Source organism: Cnephaeus nilssonii (genome assembly GCF_951640355.1).
Source record: "Cnephaeus nilssonii genome assembly, chromosome: X".
NCBI classification, from domain to species: Eukaryota; Metazoa; Chordata; class Mammalia; order Chiroptera; family Vespertilionidae; genus Cnephaeus; species Cnephaeus nilssonii.
In genome coordinates, this window is record NC_137071.1 from 86,413,859 (window position 1) to 86,437,984 (window position 24,126).

General features: G+C 39.6%; 1 protein-coding gene across 5 annotated transcripts in view; it reads right to left on the reverse strand.

The window, feature by feature from the left end:
* KLHL13 (kelch like family member 13) overlaps positions 1 to 24,126 on the reverse strand; it is a gene marked incomplete at its 5' end in the record, with an annotated part of 253,589 nt that overhangs the window by 2,780 nt on the left and 226,683 nt on the right. For all 5 annotated transcript variants that reach the window (XM_079765874.1, XM_079765872.1, XM_079765873.1 and 2 more), the window contains 2 exons: positions 516 to 629; positions 7,842 to 8,637. In XM_079765874.1, coding sequence (XP_079622000.1) covers positions 516 to 629; positions 7,842 to 8,637 — 910 coding nt within the window. The remainder of the gene's footprint in view (positions 1 to 515; positions 630 to 7,841; positions 8,638 to 24,126) is intronic.

Sequence of the window (24,126 nt, forward strand, 5' to 3'; positions counted from 1 at the left end):
ACACACTCCAGGCCTTTCCCTGATCCTTCTTGATTACAGATTTCATAGGGCAGTGTTCAGAGACTCAGAGCACAAACATCATCTGAACACCTTTGTTCTCATAACTGCTGGCCTGGCACTGGCAGGCCCTCAAAAGGAGGACATATTGTCTGAGGTAATCTGTGTCACAGCCAAATGATAAGAACCTGCCTAACAAAAGAACATTTTAATACCAGAGGTGAACATTACATTAAAATAAGACTCTTTTCTAAATTCTACAGAAGGATGATTTAAATACCAAAGTTTGAGAATGAAAGTTGCTACTGGGACACTGTAAGCAAACTGTAGCTGGTTCAGAATTTTTTATTAGAAAAATATATGTGTGTGTGGCCAAAATACATTTATCTTCTAAAATCAACATAAATTATATTTTTATTTTTATTTTCCATTTTCTGGATTATTTTATTAAATAGAAATATAGTGACAGTTAAAAGTGTATGTGTTATATTAATAGGACTTGAATCATAAGTGCTTACCTGAAATATACATTACTCCTCCATACACAGTTCCAGCATGGCCATAGTGGGGCTCACTCATTTTGGCAACGTAGGTCCATTCATTTGTTCTTGGATTATAACATTCTACTGTAGCTGTTGTTTAAAAAAATAAAGAAAATAATTCATAATTTCAAATTTTACAATTAATTATTTTTTAGGTGGAAGAATAATAATATCCAAAATAACTGAAACATATCTATTATAGGTATGAGATATTCTTTGGGGGGGTCTCATATTAATTATTGATATTATATTAATAATTTGAACCATTACTACATGTTACATTAGACTAGATACTTAGTGTAATAATCTAACACATTTCTGTCACTGCAGAAATCATTAGGTTTTTTTTTTTCTTGTATATTTGTAATTTGAAATTTCTCCCAATTTAAAAAATGTGGGAAGAAAAGAAAAAAAATAATCATAAGGAAGAAAAACATTTCAATTCTAGGCCCCCATGTTTATATACCATATAGAAAAAAGGTTAATAGATATAAAGCAAAATTGTAAGTTGAGAATAAAAGTATGCACACTACTTGTTGTATGTTCTCGAGCCTGTTGCTTTATTTCATATCCAGACTACAAAATGGACACTGAAAATAATTTTTCTACAACTATACATTAAATCCAATAGTTTGTATATACACAACAATGTTGCAGTCAATACTACTCTTCACTTGAAAATGATTGGCAGCATAATATGAAGTTAAGATTTTTATTAGCAATACTTCCCTCTCAGTAATAAATTTATAAACTTTAACAAAATATTTTAGAAAAGTGACCTCAACTTATTTAAATGTCAATTTGTTATAAACTCGAAAATAGAACAATGACAGTTCAGACAAATAGAAAATATGAGCCTTTTATAAAGCTCAGAATCTAGATTGACTTGAAAAGTTTATACAATTTATTGCAGACACTGCCAGTTGCTAACCCAATTTCTTGTCTCCCTTAACCCTGCTTTCTTACTAACAGAACCGTAACACTCTCAAGGGAAGCACTGTGCCAAATTTAAAATAAAATTCAACTTATGAGGCCCCCTTCAAGCTGGAGATGTCCATATAATGTAGTTCTAGACAATGAAATGGAAGCAGAAGTCTACTGAGTAGAGCTATTTGATCAAGCCACTGGAATAAGGTTTTGCTACTTGGAGCCAAATGAAATTCTAACTGATGAATCATCCTTTGAACAAGGTTTCCTATTTAAGAAATAACATGGCAAAACTGGAAAGAAATTGAAAGAGAGACTACTTTTCTACTCTATTCAATACTTTCATTTCTTCATCAAATTCACTATGTGAAGTACTTAATTCTCCTCTAATACCTTTTACTAATTTCCTTTTCACTTAATTTAGATTTTAGATTTGAGTTTTCAGTCTTACTCCAAAGGCTTTTTACAATTCTCATTCTGATCTACTCCCTTGTTAGTTTTGTTCTTTGCTGCAGGCTTGAACCCGTAACAACTCTATTTCTTCTAAACCCTTCCATAAAGTAGCAAAATCCGGCAAGATCTTTCCCCAAAATAAGGGGGAAAGGGGATTTTTTTCACAATTAATAACGAGCTAAAACTGCCATATATTGCAGTACTATTTTTTACTATGTCCAGTCACTGATGTCTTTAAATGTGCATTTCCATTTGCCTTTAGCATGATTTGCACCTACTTGACAAGCAAACTCCTACTGAATGGACATTATTATCTCCCTACACTTACAGAAAATCTAGTAGATTGATTGGTACTTGGTATCAGCAAGGTAATTAATGGAAGAATTTTAGCTGATAAAAAAGGAGTTTAATCACACAACCTGTCAGTAAAAGGGTTTTAAAAATTTAAAAGACTTCCAGAGATTATCTTTCCCATCTGTTTGAGGTCAAAGACAGATTTTACTGTAGTTCTGTGTTTTTCTCAATGAAGAACTCTACTTTGAACTTTGAAATTTCTAGAGTGGAACAGCCTTAACTTATGTCTAATTCAATCTGTTTTGATGCAGTTTCCACTTGTTCCTTTTATAGTGAAGCTAGACATTGAATAACTACTCACTCTTTATGATCATTAAATTTTACCCATGTAGAAAGATAATGTTATTTTTCTGTCAGTAAGTTAATTGCACTTTTTTTCCTAATAGAGGATATAAGAATCCATCTATACATACATCTATACATATATGATCCATCTATACATATGTATAATTTCTTATACAGAAGCCCCTAAGTATAAGATGGCTATTAACCACCAATAACATAATATATAATAGTTCATCATCTATAAACTTATCTTCTTTTAACTAAATAATCCATCTTCTTTAGCTCTTCCCATCATGTAATTTCTAATTTCCTCATGCAGAATTGCTGTTGTTATTAGTAAAATAAATAGTAGTTTTAAGATAGAATATATTTAATTAAAGAGTATATATACATTCCCTTATTTCTGTTTTCCATATTTACAAGTTTAGTGCCAAAAATTCAATAGGGCGAGAAACAAGCAAGGCAAGGAGTTGGAGCCACAAAGCAGTGGTTCCATCATAGTATATGAGAGTTGGGACTGATAATGGGGTAACTAGGAAAATCTAGAACAGGGTCAGGCAAACTACAGCTAGGAAGTAAAATCCAGTATGCCATCTGCTTTTGTATGAGCCACAAGATAAAACCATGGAAAGTTTCTACATTTTTTAAAAGTTGGGAAAAATCAAAGGAAGAATATATGAAAATTTTATACATTTCACATTTTTGTTTTCATATACAAAGCTTTAGTAGAATACAGTCTCATCCATCCTATATAATAAGAGAGGAATATGCTAATTATCCATTATGCCGTGAGGCATAATGACCAACCGCATAACGACCTGCTCATGGATCTGCCAGAGGGTGGGGCAGCAAACTACAAGTGGGTAGAGAGCTACAGGAGGGGGCAGGGCAGCAAGCTATGGGGGAGCTACAGGAGGGTGGCAGCAACCTACTGGCACACGGATTTGTGCGCAGGGCTACTAGTTTGTTTATAAATTGTCTATAGTTACTTTTGCAATATAACAGCAGAGTTGATTAGTTGTGAAGAGTTCCTATAGCCTGCAAAGGTGAAAATATTTTTTCGGGTCCTTTACAAAAGTTTGTTGACTCCTCTTATCTTCAGTAGTCTGGTGGCCTGATATATAAACTAGAGACCTTATCCAACTTAAGAATTACACTTAGGTTGGTTGTTTCACATATATTACCAGGAATATTATTTTCTCAGGCGATTCCACTGGAGTCCAGAATTGGTCCCAAAAATGATGTAGAATTTACTTGGCTTTGGAGATTGGGAAAGAGATTAGGCCTGAAGAAAACCATTTGGACAAAAATGGCTCCCATAGAGGGGGGGATGGGCTCTAGAATCCTAAAGTGCCAGCTAGTGATTTGTTGCTTAATGAAGAAAACCCTAAATCCATTAAGGGATATGGAGACATTTGATAAATTTCAGCAAGTTTATTGTACATTTATTTGAAAAAAATTTAACTTGTTTTCTATTAAGTTATTTCATTATTTGAAAGCTTGACTTATTAATATTTAACTGAAGTGAAAGTTATCTGAGCTGTCATATTTCTCTTCAATATAGAAAACCTCAATGGAAAATCGATTGCTTATATGACATAATTTTGAAAGATGCCAGAAATAACTGACTCCCTTTTCACTTAAGTGACAGTTATTCTTATGCTTCTCCTACTTTCTCATTGTACCTGGTGTCAAAGTAAGGCAGTGTTTCTAAGGAGTTATATTTCATCAAAATGCCAGGCTCATACACAGAGTAGTAGTATTATTTTGATGTACTGTGGACTTGGTATCATGCACTCCATAAAAATATTTAAAAAGGCCAGATGCATTAAAATTATCTAAAATGCTTTGCAAATGCTGTCACTTTTCATATTGATGTGCTGGTATTAATGAACCTGTTAAATTGTTGATGTTTCTATCTCTCTCCCCATCTCACTTCCTCTCTGAAATAAATAAAAATATTTTTTAAAGAATTTCTTTAAAACCAAAATCTGCTGTTATGCAAAAACAATGGGCCCAAGATAATTGGAAGGGGAACTGACACATATACTTTTTTAAATTATGCAAAAAGAAACATTATTAACAGAATCCAGAAGAACTTATTGATACTGTTCTTTTGGGATGTAATCAGGGCAGGTTACATCAGGCTTGGTTATATCCTATCTAATAAAAGAGAATATGCAAATTGACCATCACTCCAACATACAATATGGCTGCCTCCATGTGGTCAAAAATGGCTACCCCCATGTGGACACAAGATGGTGGCCACAAGATGGCCAGCAGGGAGGGCAGTTGGGAGGGATCAGGCCTGCAAGGGAGGGCAGTTGTGGGCGATCAGGCCTGCAGGGAAAGGCAGTTGGGGGGGATCCAGGCCTGCCGGGGAGAGCAGTTGGGGGGAACCAGGCCTGCAGGGGAGGGCAGTTAGTGGCAATCAGGCTGGCAGGGGAGCAGTTAGGCATCAATCAGGCTGGCAGGGGAGTGGTTAGGGGGTGGTCAGGCTGGCAGGCAGAAGCGGTTAGGGGCAATCAGGAAGGCAAGCACGCGAGCAGTTTGGAGTCAGCAGCCCTGGATTGTGAGAGGCAGTCGGACATCCCTCAAGGGGTCCGAGATTGGAGAGGGTGCAGGCTGGGCTGAGGGTTACCCCCCCCCCCGTGTACGAATTTCGTGCAACTGGCCTCTAGTCAACAATAAAGAATGTGACAAGATGGGACATTTCATTTCTTGCTCCCACTTGCGGTTAGCACAAGAGGCACATTAAGGGAGTGGGATGGGTCCAGAAAAAAAAAAATGAAGCTTCTTGCTTCTTTGTTTTATGTAATGTCTCCTTTGTCCTGAAGGTTCTCCTGGAATCAAGAATTTTACTTTGAGTGCACGTGATAAGTCAATCATAATTTTTTAAAACAACTTCCAATATACTTTAACTTAAAATATTTAGTATAGACTGGATTTGCTGGGTATGCTGATTTTAAGGGAAGCAATCATTTTCTTAAAAAAGTTTAGTTACCTATAGATTATAGGAGAAGATTTTAAAGGAAAAGAATATCAAATAGTTGGCCTTTAAATGTTTCTTTTCACTTTCAAACTGAAACACAGATCATTTTAAATAAGAGATAGAGGTGATTTCTAAAAGTCATGAACAAGGAAGCCAGACACTTGCCCGATGGGGTAGTCTGCTTCTTCTTCTCCACTAAGTATAAGATGGGAAGAGCTCAAGCAGGGTTGGGATCAAGTCAGAAAAATAAAACCTCTAGCTTCTTGGTTGTATGTAATGATTCTTCTTGGCCTAAAGATTATAGATTCTCAAAAGAATAGGCCTCTAATTAATATGAGGAGCATATATTGAAAACTTAATAGCTGCATATTAAAAGGGGTGATAACATCAACAAGCAAGCACTGACTGAAAAATTGAGCTTTTCCTTTGAGAAAAAACTATTTCAAAATGACCATTGACTGCCAGGGTTGATGACCAATAATTTGTGAAATCATAAAGATTATCTTAGACCCATGGTTTTTCTAAGAAAGTGCCAAGTCACTGCTTGTATCTTGTGGATATTTCCAGATACCATAAATTTAAAATAATATAATAACATTAAAATAATGTGTAGGGGTTGACTGAGGCAACCTAAAATGGAAATTCTACCCTAAGGGTACTAATGCATCAAATGCTTTTAAAAGTCTTATTATTCAAATATATTGGGAAACCTGTGTGGTTCATTGTCATGGAACCTAGTCCAACAATCTAGAAAGCTTGGTCTTCGAAAAAAAAATATCACTGTAACAACAAAGGAGGAAAAAACTGGGTAGGAAAGATCAGTACCATTAAGACCATGTAACTAACAAGTGAGGACCTGATAAGCTAAAAAGTATAAGAGCTGAGAGCAGTTATTTTTGTCTCTGATAAATAGCTTACTCTCAAATCCATTAAACTACTTTTTATTTCTTAGACTACTGAAGAGTAATATTCTCAGAATTACTCTTAATTTATCCCAAGCCAATATTTTAAACTTTCCTAGCATACTGGAACCTGGAATACTGGATAACTACAGGGACTCTATAACAGAGAATAAAAAAAGAGGGGGGTGGGGGGGAAAGCCAAACAATGATGGTCATGACAGATATGTTAGGCATGATATAAAATGTGGGTTTCCTTACTTCCCTTTTGAACACTAATCTTATTCCAATTTTATCCTACCTAATAAAAGGGAAGTATGCAAATAACCATCACTCCGCTATGCCCACGATTAGGCTGGTGGGAGGCTGGGGGCGGGACTCGGGGTGGCTGATTGGGCTGGCAGGAGGAGCGGGGGGGTGGGGACTCACGAGTCCCCGTTCCTCTCACGGGCCCCAATGGCTGGTGCTGTGGGAGGACCCATGAGGCCGGCTGAAGGCGCCGGTGGCGGAACTCGGGGTGGCCCATTGAGTGGCTGCTGGCACCAGTTTTCCACCAGCACCAGTTTTTCTCTGGCCACCCGCCAATCGGAGCGCTGGCAGGAGGCGCTCCAATCAGCGGGTGGCCAGAGGAAAACTGGTGCTGGCAGCCAGGTGAAGGAAAAGTCTATTGCATGAAACTTCGTTCAACGGGCTTCTAGTCTAAAATAACAGAAATATATACCTTCCGCTTTTAATTTATATAGCCAAAGTACTGCTATGTACATATAACCAATCTTAGATTAGAAGAAAAAAAGAGTGACCATCAAATAAAGTTTACTAGATCAGTTTACAGTGAAGAAAACTGGTATTTCACCAAGAGAGAATTATTTTTAAAACTAATAGTAACAGATTATAATATTCACAGTAAATAAACATTGGATAATATTGAACTTCATACAATCAATAAAGAAAATTATCTTATTATGTGACCTCTGAAAGGTAACAGATTATGTAAAAGAAAAAGAAAAAGAAAAATCAGTGCTCTGTAAGGAAGAATTTTAACCTGTTTGGTTAAATAGTATGTGGGCTTTTAAAAATGAAAATTAGGGAACATGCCAAACTTCTGTCCAAGATTCTATTATAATTTAAATTAGCAGGATACACTTTGTAGTTAAACCTTCAAGATGAAAACCATACATACTGTGCAAATTAAATATTCTGCAACATATTGATGTATTTATGAGATACAATTTGTACCATGGCCAATAATAGATGTCCAGATAAGGCATACTGTTTGCCTCTGATATTTTCTAAGAAAAACAGTTTGAAATGTAACCCTAACTACATTTTTTGTCTTTCATTTTAAAAGAACTGTTTATTACTTGACAAGAATTTCAGGGTAAAGAAACTTACGAAGTTCACCAGCTGCATTTCGCCCACCAACTGCATACAGATATCCTTTGAGGGCACTTAGGTGGAAAAAGGTGCGTTTTTCATTTAAAGATGCAACTTGCATCCATTTATTGTATCGAGGATCAAATCTGAAGACTGTATCAACAGCGGTTTTTCCTTTTGTGTCATAATTACTCTGTCCTCCAACGACATAGAGGAAATTTCCAATGACGGCAATGCCATGCTGGTACCTTGGGGCATCCATAGGGGCTAATGATTTCCATTCATGGGCCTTTTCATCATACATGCGCAATTCCTTGCTGACAACCAGCTGCTGCCTCAGCACTCCTCCTAGAGTAACCAAATGAGTGGTGTCAGACCGAATGGCAGTCCTGTCTGACTGCATAACTGGCTGCATGTATGGCATCATTTGGTAATTGCTGGCTTCCAAAAGGAGATTCACACAAGTATTGTCAGTTCTCATGAAATCCACGGTTTGCACATAATTAATCAGCTCTTGTGGTGTCATCAGTGGAAATCGTATGTTCTTCATTAATTTTGCAGCAAAGTCCATCCGAGGCTCTTCCAATCGTAGCCAGCGACAGGTAGCCTTAAAGAGCTCAAGTTCAGTGCAGTGTTTAAGGCTATTACTGGAAAGCACAAAGGCAAGACGCTCAAAGGGGAGTTTCAAGAACTCCCCAGTGCTCAGTAATGCAGGAAAATTCTTCAAGACGAAACTGTTAACGTATTTATCCACTTCTGTCAGATTGTAGGTGTTGGCAATCCGCCCAACTTCAACACAATTATCTAAAGTGACCTATTAAGCCAATAAAAAATTAAAACATGACTACTTTCATGACACTCACATCCAGATAACATAAATACCTGTTCTGAAAAAAGAATAAATGATGCCTTTACTGTCCATATAGATGCTAATAAAGATTTGTAACTAAATACATTAATGATCTAAAGAAAATTCACAAACCATCTTTACCTAATCCAGTAGAAGGGTGACTAAAACCATATAATCATTCAAAATCAGTAGGTTAGAAGTTACTCTAAAAAAACAATGCTATTAGTTGACTATGGTCAAAATAATTACAATAAATCCTCAATATTGTCAATAGGTTATTGGAACTTCGGTGAAAAGACATATAATAAAACCAATTTTACCACAAGCTGATTGATATAAACAAGAGTTCAATTCCTACTGCATCTCATCAATGTTGTAATGAAACGACATTATTCAAGGACCTGTTGTATTTTTCTCTCCTGAAAAATGTGTGTTCCCCTCCCCCAAGAAATACTAATAAAATTCTGGCCAGATGGATATTTGATAAAATAGAAGGTTATCCTATCTAATAATAGAGTAACATGTAAATTACCATCACTCCGCTACGCCCACGATTGGGCGGCGGGAGGCTGGGGGGCGGGACTCGGGGTGGCCTATCTGGCCATTGAGAGGCACGGATGTGCCAGATCCGCGGCCACTGAGGGGGCCTGCCACCCAACTGCGCCTCTCAACAACAGGGTAGCCAGGTGTCCGCGGCAGCCCCCCTCAGTGGCCAGCCCCCCTCAGCGGCCGTTGAGAGGTGCAGGGGGTGGGAGTCCCGCCCCCTGCGCCTCTCAACAGCAGGGTAGCCCCCCTCAGCGGCCGCAGACCATCAAAAGTGGGGGAGCTGGGTGCCTGTCTGCTCCGGTACCGGGCCTTTCAGAAGCCTCCGCCGAGCCGGAGGCTTCTGAAAGGCCTGGTGCACCAGCGGACAGGCACCCAGCTCCACCGCGAAAAGCGAAAGCGTGTAGGGGACCCTACATGTGCATGATTCAATCATGCACTGGGCCTCTAGTTCTATTATAATTCATCTCAATCCTCCTTTCATTCATGATTCTTAAAAGTAACACAGCTAGAAGATCTACTAACAGGAAAGTTCTAATACCTTATTCTTATACGACAAGGCCATATATAACAAACACTCAGCCAACATCATACTCAATGGTGAAAAACTGAAAGCTTTTCCTCGAAAATCAGGAACAAGACAAGGATGCCCACTCTCACCACTTTTATTCAACATAGTTATGGAAGTCCTAGCCAGAGCAATCATGCAAGAGAAATAAATAAAAAGCATTCAAATTGGGAAGGAAGAAGTAAAAGTGTCAATTTTTCCAGATATGATTCTATATATAGAAAAGTCTAAAGATGCCACCAAAATACTATTGAGACAATAAACAAATACAGTAAAGTTGCAGAATACAAAATCAATGTATAAAAATCCACTGCTTTCCTACATACTAACAATGAAACTTCAGAAAAAGAAATGAAAAAAAATTCCATTTGTAATTGCAACCAAAAAAATAAAATAGCTAGGAATAAAATTAACAAAGGATGTGAAGGATTGTATACTGAAAACTAGAGATTGAAAAAGACACAATAAAATGGAAAGCTATTCCATGTTCATGGATTGGAAAAAAATCAATATAGTTAAAATGTCCATATTACCCAAAACAACATACAGATTTAATGCAATCCTGATCAAATCGCCAATGTCATTTTTTAAAAATATATATTTTTATTGATTTCAGAGAGGAAGGGAGAGGGGAAAAGAGCTAGAAATATCAATGATGAAAGAGAATCATTGATTGGCTGCCTCCTGCACTGGTGATTGAGCCTGCAACTCAGGAATGTGCTCTGACTGGGAATCGAACTGTGACCTGCTTGGCCCCAATGTGATTTTTTTTTTTTAGTGAAAAAGGACAAAATACCCTGAATAGCCAAATAATCCTGAGAAAAAAGAACAAATCTGGAGGTATTATACTATCTGACTTCAAATTATACAACAGAACTACGATAATCAAAACAGCATGATATTAGCAGAAAAACAGACACACAATCAATGGAACAGAATTGAGAGCCCAGAAATACTAGTAAAACCACATATATATGGGCCAATAACTTTTAATATGTTTTTATTGACTTGAGACTTGAAAGAGAGAGGAAGGGAGAGTGAGAAAGAGAGAAACATCCACCCAAGAGAAGAACACTGATCAGCTGTTTCCCTTACACACCCCTACCAGGGATCGAACCCACAACCCGGGCATGTGCCCCGATCAGGAAACAAACCATCGACCTTTTGGTGCACAGAATGATGCTCAACCAACTGAGCCACAACAGCCAGGGCTGGACAAATAATTTTTGACAAAAGAGGCAAAAACACACAATGGAGAAAAGAAAGTTTCTTTAGTAAATGGTGCTGGAAAAGTTGGAAAGCCACATGCAAAAGAATAAAAGTAGATTACAGTTTGGCCCCATGTATGAATATCAGTTCAAAATTAATCAAAGACTTAAACATAAGATCTGAAACAATAAATTACATAGAAGAAAACATAGACTCTAAACCAATGGTTCTCAACCAAACATAAAATTATTTTCGTTGCTACTTCATAACTGTAATTTTGTTACTGTTATGAATAGTAATGTAAATATCTGTGTTTTCTGATGGTCTTAGGCTACCCTGCTAGTGGTTCTCAACCTGTGGATTGTGACCCACAGGTTGAGAACCACTGCTGTAGAGCCTAAGACCATCGGTAAACACAGATATTTACATTACGATTCACTAACAGTAGCAAAATTACAGTTATGAAGTAGCAACGAAAATAATTTTATGGTTGGGGGTCACCACAACATGAGGAACTGTATTGAAGGGTTGCGGCATTAAAAAGGTTGAGAACCACTGCTCTAAACTTATGGACCTTGGTTGTAGAGAACACTTTATGAATTTGATCTCAAAGGCAAGGGAAGTAAAGGCAAAAATAAATGGGACTATATCAAACTAAAAAGCTTCTGCACAGCAAAAGAAGTCAACAATAAAACAAAAAGGCAACCAACTGAATGGGAGGTGTTATTTGCAAACAACAGTTCCAACAAGACATTAATATCCAAAATATATAAACAACTCATACACTCAACACCAAACAAACAATCCAATTTTTAAAAAAATGGGCAGAGGACCTGAACAGACATCTCTCCTAAGAAACATACAAATGGCCAATAGATATATGAAAATATGTTCAACTTCACTAGCTATTAGGGAAATGCAAATCAAAACTACAATGAGACACCACCTCACACCTGTTAGAATGGCCATTATCAACAAAACACGTAACAACAAGTGTTGGAGAGGTTGTAATTAATTAGGACCCCTCATTCACTGCTGCTGGGAATGTAAACTGGTACAACGTTATGGAAAACAGTCTGACGGTTACTCAAAAATTAAGAATAAAGTTACCATATGACCCAACAATCCCTCTCCTGGGTATCTACCTGAAAAACTAAAAAAAACCCTTTATTCACAAAGATATATGTACCCCTATGTTCACTGCAGCATTATTCACAGTGGCCAAGACATGTAGACAAAGTGTCCTGAAATAGATGATTGGATAAAGATCTGGTACATATACACAATGAAATACTACTCAGCCACAAGAAAATATAAAATAATGCTATTTGGGACAACATGGATGGACCTTGAGAATACTATGCTAAGCAAAAAAAGTCAGTCAGAAAAAGCTTAAGAACCATATTATTTCACTCATATGTGGGATATAAAACTGAAATTCATAGACACACACAACCAGAGGGAAGGTGATAGGGTTTAGTAAAAGGGAAAGGGGGGAAATATATGGTGATGAAAGATTATTTGACTTTGGGTGGTGGCCACACAATGCAATATACAGATCATGTATCATAGAAATGTAAACTTGAAACCTATATGGTCCTATTAACCAATGTCACCCCAATAAATTTAATTTAAAAAGAGAGGGTTATCCTATTATGGTTCATCTCAATCCTCTTCTCAGTCATGATTCTAAAAAGTAACGCAGCTAGCAGATCCACTAACAGAAAAGTTCTAATACCTGATTCTTAGATTTATCTTTCATATAAACAGGCTTCATACATTATTATTTCTTCATTCATTACTATTCGTTTTGATTCCTTCAAAAGTTGTTGCTTATAGTAAAAATAATTCAATCGGACAATTATTCTTAGAACAATTTTATTTTCCACATTATTTATCTGAAAATATAAGCAACTGAAACACTTTCATGATAGCTGGAATAGGTGTGTGTACCTCAAATTACTCATGGAGTTTGGTTAGTTTCTGGTATCTATGATATGCCATGTAGTTTATCTTAGCCACTATTCTTACTCTTAGCATTACTCTAGCTCTGCCTGGAATCAAAATGAGCTGAGAAATATTTCCCCAGCACAGAAGAAAATATGCCAAAAATGGAAAAAGGAAAGAAGCTATGGAGAGGCCCCTCTTCTGCAGGAGCTCTTTTCAATACTCTAATAACTGGCTGGTCAAAAGTGAAAGGAGAAAAATCATATTGTTAATGGTGGGGAGAGGCCCTCATCCCCACCTGTTGCTCTTAGGAGTGAATTTTTTACAATATCCTGAGAAAAAGAATTTCCTGAGACTCACATGGGAGAATTAGTAATTTTCATTTGTGTGGAATTAAATCCCTGAGTTTCCAGAGTCCAATTTCCCCACGCCCCGCTATAGAAGAAGTGTAGCTGTGGCTTCAGCAGAACTAAAATCAGAACCAGTGTCCAGAGTTTCATTTCCATAACTGAGCAGTGTCCAGTCCTGCCTTAGGCTAGCTTAGCTTGTGTTCCCCACTGTAGTCCATTAGTCCATTGCATGTGGGGACTGCATGGCTGTGGGCCACATGAGCAAATGCAAGAGAGCCAAGAGCCACAAGAGCCAAGAGCAAAAGAGAATGAATTCCTTTGGTTGGGAGATTATGTATGCCCAAATTTTTGCGGGCTTGCACTGGGTCCACCCATTCTTGCCAATCCATGGTACCCCAGTGATTTGTAGGGAATAGGTTGGTGGTTCCCTGGGGAGTGTAAAGTTGCAGCTTCCTGGTAAAGCTGCCCAGATGGTCATGCTCATAATGTTTGACCTTCCTTTTGTTCCTTCCCTATTATTAATAACTAGCTAATTACAATGGTATCAATATCAGGAAATATTATGCAAGAAATAACTGAAAACACAAGCCTATCATACAAATGTCTGTGTATGTATACAAACACAGAGATAGGTAACAGGCAAAGTACTCAAATGTTTTTTTAATTTAGTCAGGATGTGTGTTCACAAATGTCACATAAACCTCATTAATGCAACTGTATAGTTAAAAGATTGGCAGATGGTAAAGAGAAAATTGGCTAATCCTTCTATTATTCTATTATTTAAAAGCTGAAATGAGACTAAAATCATTACTCCTCTGCATAAAATAATAGCCCTAAGGTTAACACACACACAAGACAGATTTACTGCTCAAGAATTTGAACTCTTTTTAGCAACTGACTTGCTTTACAGAAGTCGCCAAAAAGCTTTAATTGCTTGTTATACTTAACTAGAAGCCCGGTGCACGAAATTCGTGCACGGTGGGGGGTTGTCCCTCAACTCAGCCTGTACCCTCTCACAATCCAGGACTGCTGGCTCCCAACTGCTTGCCTGCCTGCCTTCCTGATTGCCCCTAACCGCTTCTGCCTGCCAGCCTGATCACCCCCTAACCACTCCGCTGCCAGCCTGGTTGATGCTTAACTGCTCCCCTGCCATCCTGTTTGCCCCCAACTTCCCTCCTCTGCCAGCCTGGTCACCCCTAACTGCCCTCTCCTGCAGGGTTGATCACCTCCAATTGCCCTCCCTTGCAAGCCTGGTCCCTCTCAACTGCCCTCCCTTGCAGGCCGGGTGCCTCCCAACTGCCCTCCCCTGCTGGCCATCTTGTAGTGGCCATCTTGTGTCCACATGGGGGCAGAATCTTTGACCACATGGAGGCAGCTATATTGTGTGTTGCAGTGATGATCAATCTGTATATTACTCTTTTATTAGATAAGATAGAGGCCTGGTGCACGGGTGGGGGCCAGCTGGTTTGCCCTGAAGGGTGTCCCAGATCAGGGTGGGGTTCCTTTGGGGCATGGGTGGCCTGAGCGAGGGGCCTGTGGTGGTTTGCAGGTCGGCCACGCCCCCCTGGCAACCCAAGTGGAGGCCCTGGTATCTGGGATTTATTTTCCTTCTACAATTGAAACTTTGTAGCCTGGAGCAGAGCCAAGCCTGCTGTTCCCTCCGGGGCGGCAGCCATTTCTGTGGCAGTTAATTCACCTTCTACAATTGAAACTTTGTTGCCTTAAGCGGGTGAGCCCGGCCAGGGTGTGCGGAAAGCTTTGCTTCCCCTGTTGCCGCCGGCAACCCTGGCCTGCTCTCTCAAGCTCCATTCTGTTGCCATTTGTTTGAATTTGTTTACCTTCTATAATTGAAACTTTGTAGCTTGAGTGGAGGCTTAGGCCTGCAACGGCTATGGAAAGCTTGGCTTGCTCTGTTACCTGGGAAACCTTGCTCTCTGTGGCTGTAGCCATCTTGGATTGGGGTTAATTTGCATACTCGCCCTGATTGGCTGGTGGGCGTGGCTTGGCTGGTGGGCGTGGCTTATGTAGCGGAGTGATGGTTAATTTGCATATTACCATTTTATTAGAGAAGACTAGTAGCCTGTTTGCACGAAGATTCGTGCAATAGACCTTCATTCACCTGGCTGCCTGCACCAGTTTTCTGCCGGCACCAGGGACCCAGGCCTTGGCTGTGGCCACCGCCTTCTGCCTTTTTCAGGGTCGGGGCTTGGCCCCGGGCGGTGGCCTTGGGCTCCGCGGCACCCAACATCCTTGCTAAGGATCGCAGGAGCCGACCCCCAGTTGTTTCCTGCGATCCGTGCAGGCTGCCCACTGGTGCCCAAGGCCGGGAAAGCCTCCGCCCCAGGCTTTCCCGGCCTTGGGCTCGCCGCACCCAGCGTCCCTGCTACCGATCACAGGAGCCGACCCCCAGTGGTTTCCTGCGATCGGTGCAGGCTCCCCGCTGGTGCCCAAGACCCGGAAAGCCTCGGCCCCTGGGACCCCCGGGAGGGGCGGGAGGGGCCGGGCCACGCCCCCCCAGGTGGCCGATCAACCCCCGGACCCCCGGGAGGGGTGGGAGGACCACGCCCTCCCAGGTGGACGATCAACCCCGGGACCCCCGGGAGGGGCGGGAGGGGCAGGGCCACGCCCTCCCAGGTGGACGATCAACCCCGGGACCCCCGGGAGGGGCGGGAGGGGCCCGGACACGCCCCCCTAGGTGGCCGATCGCCCCAGGCACCCCCCGGGAGAGGCGGCATGGGCCCGGCCACGCCCCCCGGGGTGCCGATCACCCAGGCACCCCGGGGAGCGGCGGCATGGGCCCGGCCACGCCCCCCGTGGTGCTGATCGCCTCAGGCACCCCGGGGAGTGGCGGCATGGGTCCAGCCACGCCCACCCGGGGTGCCGATGGGCCCGGCCATGCCCCCCGGGGTGCCGATCGCCCCAGGCACCCCCGGGAGCAGCAGCATGGGCCTGGCCACTTGGCACCGCCATCTTGAACTTCTCAACGGCGGATATGCCACCCGGAGTCCCGCCCCCAGCCTCCTGCTGGCCCAATTGTGGGCATAGCGGAGGTGCGGTCAATTTGCATGTTTCTCTATTATAAGGTAAGATAGCTACTAGTATGTATTAGAAAAATATCTAAAATAGAATTATAACACAAAATTACTAGAAAAATAAATTAACCATTTATGGAAATTTGAAATATAGCTAGTTCAACACTGTTTAATACCTTGGATTTCTAATGTGGTTAATAAAAAGTACATTTTAATCCAATTTAACTGGGACAGGTTGGTGTCTTTTAAAATTTTAAACTGTGTAAATCAAGTTACAGTTAATACCCAATTGCCCAAACTACCTCAGGTAGAAGAGATTCCTGTTTAGTGTAATACAAGCATGTCAAACTCAAAGGCTAACATGGGCCAAATAAACAAGGTTTAAGTTTATGTGGGCCACAAAAAAAACAATAGCTTCAATTTTCATAGAAACGTAGGTTTATTTCTATAGAAACATGCTAAATACAAAGGGCTGAAATAAACAAATAATCATTAACATAAAATAATAGAACATTTTAATAAAAATTAATATTTTTTCTTAAACATTAACTTACCAGGCACCAAATAACTGCACAAATTAATAAACGTAACGCAAATAAACCTACTTTTCTTGTTCTCCGAAAGCGAAATATTCCCTGTTGTGCACATCAAACAAGTCAGTCCAAGACTAATGACATGGCAATTGGCTGCTAAAATATTCACTGCTAGTATTAGTGAAGATAAACGGTGCGCCTGCACATAAGGTGCATAAGGGAAATGAATGCAACACCATTATAGTAATCAGTCATTAGCGAATGTTGTAGTTTGTTATTAATAATTATGTATAACAAGATATTGTAAAAATTAAGTTAAAATTTTTATTAAAATGTTTCTTACATACCGTTATATGGGCTCGGCTGCAAAAATATTCGTTGTGGGCCACAAGCAGCTGTGTGCCGCAAGTTTGACATGCTTGGTTTAACGGATCTGCTTTCTGAGGCAAGTAAGAAATAGCCCTCCCCAGAGCAAGGCTAATTTGCATTTTTATACACATTTGCTAGTATGGATAAGCAAAAATTGATAACAACACAAAAATAATTTCCAAATGTGCAGATTCTCATCATTATTGATATGATTGCAAATACAAACAAAAATTGGGTACTTTACATAGGCAAAATGATACCATCATTTGTTAGTCATCCAATTTAAAGCATCCTACATAATAAAAAGGCAATATGCAAATTGCATCACTCCGCTACGCCCACGATTGGGCCGGATGGAGGCGCGGGGGGCGGGACTCAGGGTGGCCGATTGGCTGGCGGTAGGAGCGGGGGGCGGGGACTCGCGAGTCCCCGACTCCAGCTCCTCCCACCGGCCGTTAGGCCAATGCTGCGGAAGGACCCATGGGGCGGGCGGAAGATGCTGGTGGTGGCCGATTGCTGGCTGCTGGCAGCAGTTTTCTGCCAGCACCAGTTTTCCTCTGGCCACCTGCCGATCGGAGCGCCTCCCGGATCGGAGTTTCTCTCAGGGTAGCCGATCGCGCTGGCGGGAGGCGCTCTGATCGGCGGGTGGCCAGAGGAAAACTGCTGCTGGCGGAAAACTGCTGCCGGCAGCCAGGTGAAAGTCTATTGCACGAAACTTCGTGCAACGGGTTTCTAGTTATAAAATAAGCTAAGATGAAAGATCAACCCTAGCTTGTTTGGCTCAGTGGATAGAGCGTTGACCTGCTGACTGATAGGTCCCAGGTTTGATTCTGGTCAAGGGCACATGCCAGGGTTTCGGGCTTGATACCCAGTAGTGGGTGTGCAGGAGGCAGCCAATCAATGATTCTCTCTCATCACTGATGTTTCTATCTATCTCACCCTTTCCCTTCCTCTCTGAAATCAATAAAAATATGTTTTTTAAAAAAGATTAAAATGGAACTGTGGAAACTCCATACTGTCCTTTATGGAATATAATGAACAACATAAACTGATGAACAAAAACAAATCCAGAGACAGAGAAACATCGATCAGAACATCAAACCTCAGGGAAGGTAGGGGACGGTGGGGATAAAGGAGAGAGATCAACCAAAGGACTTATATGCATGCATATAAGCCTAATCAAAGGACACAGACAACAGGGGGGTAAGGGCATGAATGGGGAGGTGGGGGGTAATGGGGGAATAAGGACACATATATACCTTAATCAATAAAGAAATTAAAACAAAACTGAACTGTGTAATTTAGAAATGGTATCAAGGTATTTCGTTCCTTCCCTCTTTTCCTCTTCAACTTTATCCAATAAGAAAACAATTACTAAAATAACAGGATATAGAAATCTACCTTTTATTTGAGGGCATTTGGAAAATATGAGTTTGCTCAGATACAGACCCACAGAACTGGAAAAGACTTTGACAGACCACCTAGTCAGTACAGATAGCTACCTACTCTTTTCTTAAAAATCACCAGAGAATGGAATTTCATAACCTTCCAACTTGTCATCTTCTTGATAGACAGACTAAGCAGTTTCTACAGCTCATGTACAACAGCTACCAACCACACTGTGGGCATATAACAAAGGTTAAATACTATAATTATAAACAATATAAAAATTAAAGATGTGATGATAGATACAACTAAAAATAGAATACTGTTGAATTAACAGTAAATTACTAGAACCATATTAATTTTAAAAAGAGACTCAGATTAAAATATGTAATAGAAAATTAATTTGTATGAAGTGCATGTAATCTAAGATAAAAAATTAATTGTAGACTATAAAGACTATTGAAGCAAAGTCTAAAATAATCATTAAAATAATAGTTAATATAAGCAGATCAAAAATGATAGAATAATGGTAAACAATTTTTGGAAAAATGCAGGATTATTCAGTGATGGTTCATTTCAATCTACTCCTTAGTCATTATTATTAAAAGTACTTCAGCTAGCATATCCCCAAATGTTTAGCCTAGCTTGTCTTAACATAATGGACATGTGCAGTAACATAAACATGTAATGTAATTCATGTATATATTAGAATATATTACATTTTCAAAATATAAAGTTTAAAGCATATTTTTTTTAAATTATAAGTGTAAAAGAATTCTAATTTCATCTGAATATATAAAATTCCTGGCCAAAAATTCCAAAGAGCTATTATGGAAGTTAATTTAAATAATTACATTTACATTTTAAAGGACAGAGAAGCAAAAAAGAACAAAATTTCTCAACCACTTATGAGAGCCAATAAAACTGATTTTAAAATAATCAAGTACCCATGTAAGTTTCCTTGATATAAATTATTCTATTGCAATCAAACAACTTTCAGTTCCAAGCATCATAATTTTCAATGTGGCATTTTCATTAATGTACTGGTACACATTGCTGCTATATTAAATACAAATTAAATAAAATTTACTATACTTTAAATTAAATTTAAATAACCTACCCTAAATTAAAATTCAAATCATACCCAATGCACCCAAACATTGTCATTAACATAATGTGATATTTTAATAACAGGATTCATCAGAAATCTGTGATGTTATTTTGTTGAAGCTCAGTATTTTATACAAATAAATTCCCATTTAGGAAAAAACCCACAAAGCAAAAGTAAACAAGTATCTGTTTTTGTCTTCTCAAGGGAAATGCAAAAACTAAGAAATTAGCTGGCAAATTCTGAGGGACTCCTCAGACGTTCAATGCGCCAAATTCTCCGTGGTGCTATATAGTTTCTTAAAATGACAGTCTGACATCAAGTACTTCTAATGCAGAGAGAGAAAGCATGTCCATAGAAAAAGGCTGGGAACAAATAAAAAAAGCTACTTTGGGGGACAGAGGATATCTTCTCCTGGGCCTCCTTCCATAGGTGAGGACATCGCAGGACATAGGGAAGGGACATTTTGGTAAGAAGAACAAAAGGATAATTAAAAAACAAAAACTTTCCTCTCAATTTTTGTCTCTCTTCAGATTCTAAATGCCATTTGAGATAGATACTGATAGTATGTCCAACTTGGAGAATCCTATTCTCTTGTTCCTTTACATTTAAAATGCACTTCCCTTATTGGTTACAATATTAGATATTACAATGGTCATTTGGGAGGAAGAATTGTTTTGAACCCAGGATGGGCCTGTTCTTCCCTTACAGATCCTTACATGACAAATGGAGAAGAATAAGGTGGTTAAAGCTATAGGCATAAATGATATGTAACAATCAGCACAACACAGTCTGGGTACAAACTAATCAGAATAGATGCTCAGTCATAAATAAGCAGTAGGTGGGTATTACCTGTTCAATATGAGCCTTTGCATAAGAAAGTCATGCTTGGCTTGGTAGGGAGGGAAAAAGTTTGATTCATTGTAAAATTATCTATGCATTTTTTTCTCTAATTCACATTGAACCTCCCCAAAGCAAACAACAACAACAAAAAAGTTATCTGGAATTATAATTGTTATGGATAAATCCAATTTAGATTAAATAAGAAATGTAAATATATGTACTATACAGGAAATCCTTACATCAAGAACATTCCCAAAGCCTGCTGCTGATATCAGCACCAAGCAGCAAAAGAAACTATCTTTTCTAGAAAAATCTGATTCCCTTCATTTTTTTCCTTGGCAGACCCCTTCTCTGCCTTTTGCCTCACCACATTGTATACCTCTTGTTTTCCACCATCTCCAAATTTTCATTTTATTGAGTTATCTCAATAACATTTATCTGCATTTCACTGTGAGCTCCCCAACCCAATAATAAATCATTGGTAGAACCAATTACATACCTGTATCAAGGAAAAAACAAACACAGGGAAGGCCTGGGGAGGGGCTGGGAGTGGGGTAGAGGGAGGTTAATGGGGGGAAAAGGGGGGACATTGTAATATTTTCAACAATAAAGATAAATTTTTAAAATGAGTTTAAAGAAAGTATCACCAAGTCAAAAGCACAATTGCATTTTAGTCTCTGTTTAAATATGCCTTTATATAAAAATAAAATGGTTTTTTGCTCACTTTCATTCAGTAGTGTTTATTTTGTATAATTGTATATTTAAATTGTAATTTTTCCAATTCAATTACAAATGTCCTATTTCAACAACCTTACATTAAATTGGGTTTTGTGAGCGCTATAGCCTGTAATCTTCCATAATAGTAATTCTGCGGGGCAAATGCTAGATGTTACAAATTCTAACTTGTAAACAAATATAATAAGCAAAAGAATTAACTACAACCTGTTTGTAAATCAGGGAATGGCTGCATAGTATTTAGCATGCTGTAGTTATGCAAAGTCATAAGGATAAAAGATGCAATTTTAATGGACATATAACTAAACAAAGGCAATTTTCCATTATCTCCATGATATATGAAAGTAAACATTTTTAGTTTTACAGAAAAGTTTACCTATTCTGCTTTATATGGTTCACTGTCATTTTTTTGTATTCATTTCATAGTCTTTCCTATAATTACCAAAAATATAACATAGCAGGAACAAAAGCACCAGATCTTATAAACTATAATAATAATTACCACCCTAAGAAAAAGGTATTACAGTAAAGTATGACAAAGTTAGGAGGAAAGTGGTTAATGTTCTGTAAGAGAAAACCGATGTCTCTATCCCACCAAAGGCAAATGTGGCTTTAGTAAAGTATTTAAAATTATAATTCAAAACTAATATATAATGCTTTGTGAGTTATTTGCTGAGCAATATTTAATGTACCAGTGCTCCTCATCATCCATACAAATGATTAAGAATGGGATGGAATAGAATTGTATCAGAGCTAATTATTCTTTCTAAGAGCTCCAATCCAAGTTTTATTTCATTTATGTGAATTATAATCACCCTATATCATCCTATCTAATAATAGACAAATATGCAAATTGACCATACCTCTGACACGCCCACAAGCCACGCCCACCATCCAATCAGAGCGAGTATGCAAATTAACCCAAACCAAGATGGCTACAGCCACAGAGAGCAAGGTTTCCTAGGTAACAGAGGAAGCCAAGCTTTCCACCTGCCCTTGCCAGGCCTAAGCCTCCACTCAAGCTACAAAGTTTCAATTATAGAAGGTAAACAAATTCAAACAAATGGCGGCAGAATGGAGCTTGAGAGAGCAGGACAGGGTTGCTGCCGGCAACAGGGGAAGCAAAGCTTTCCACACACCCTGACCGGGCCCACCCTCTTAAGGCAACAAAGATTCAATTATAACCCCAACACAAATGGCTACTGGCCTCGGAGGGAGCCCCAGGCTTGGCTCCACTCCAGGCTACAAAGTTTCAATTGTAGAAGGAAAATAAATTCCAGATACCAGGGCCTCCACTTGCATTGCCAGGGGGTGTGGCCTGCCTGCAAACCACCACAGACCCTTCGCTCAGGCCGCCCCACACCCCAAGGGAACCCCCACCTGATCCGGGACGCCCCTCAGGGCAAACCAGCTGGCCCCCACCCCTGTACCAGGCCTCTATTCTATCTAATAAAAGAGTACTATGCAGATTGATCATCACTGCAACACACAATATAGCTGCCCCCATGTGGTCAAAGTCCTGCCCCCATGTGGACACAAGATGGCCACCACAAGATGGCCAGCAGGAGAGGGCAGTTGGGAGGCACCCGGCCTGCAAGGGAGGGCAGTTGAGAACGACCAAGCCTGCAAGGGAGGGCAGTTGGAGGTGATCAACTCTGCTGGAGAGGGCAGTTAAGGGTAACCAGGCCGGCAGAGGAGGGAAGTTGGGGGCAAACAGGCTGGCAGTGGAGTGGTTAGGGGGTGATCAGGCTGGCAGGCAGAAGTGGTTAGGGGCAATCAGGGAGGCAGGCAGGCAAGCACTTGGGAGCCAGCAGTCCTGGATTGTGAGAGGGATGTCCGACTGCCCGGTGGGATCGGGCCTAAACGGGCAGTCGGACATCCCTCGAGGGGTCCCAGATTGGAGAGGGTACAGGCTGGGCTGAGGGACAACCCCCCTCCGTGCACAAATTTCGTGCACCAGGCCTCTAGTGAAATATATAATCCTATTTCCTCAAAATATTTGGTTTAAGCATGTAATCCTTAAAACATGAGATTGTTAAGTTTAAAAATTATCTACAATAACTTAGCTTGTTGGAAAACTAAAACCAAATCTACCTTTGAAAAATATATGATCTTGAAACTTTCAGTTCCTATAAGTATAAAAGGCACCCAGGGCTACTATTTTTTTGTGATTCACTTGATTGTTAAGAAAAGGGAAATAAATAACATGAGCCTAAACATTGAAGAAATGGAATGCATGAAAGAGGAATAAAGGAAAAATTGGATTTTACACAATCCTTAAACTAATAATATACCAACTTTTCTCAAAAATTCTCATGGATTCTAAGAGGGAAGATTTCCACAGTAAATTCACACAGACATAGCCCAGGATGAAAGATAAGTAAATATAGGGTGTCCTAAAAAATGTATGCACACTTTAATAGCTGATTTCAATTACATTTTCAAAATGAAATGTATTTTAATAAACACTGTCTTTATAATTATTCAAAGTATGTATATATTTTTTGGGACACCTTGTAGAATGGTGGTAAGAAAAGTGGTGTTTCCTCAAAGCTCATAGGCAAGCAAGTTCTAAAACCATTTGAGATAGGAGTCAACTATACCACAAGTAAGCTTTCAGGGACAAGCCTAAAAAAGGGTTTTAGGACGTCTACAGAAGACACTAGGAGTGAAGAATATAATCTTTAAGACAATATTAACTGCTCATTAAAAATATATAGCCCTAGCCGGTTTGGCTCAGTGGACAGAGCATTGGCCTGCGGATTGAAGGGTCCCGGGTTCAATTCCAGTCAAGGGCATATGCCTGGGTTGCGGGCTCGATCCTCAGTAG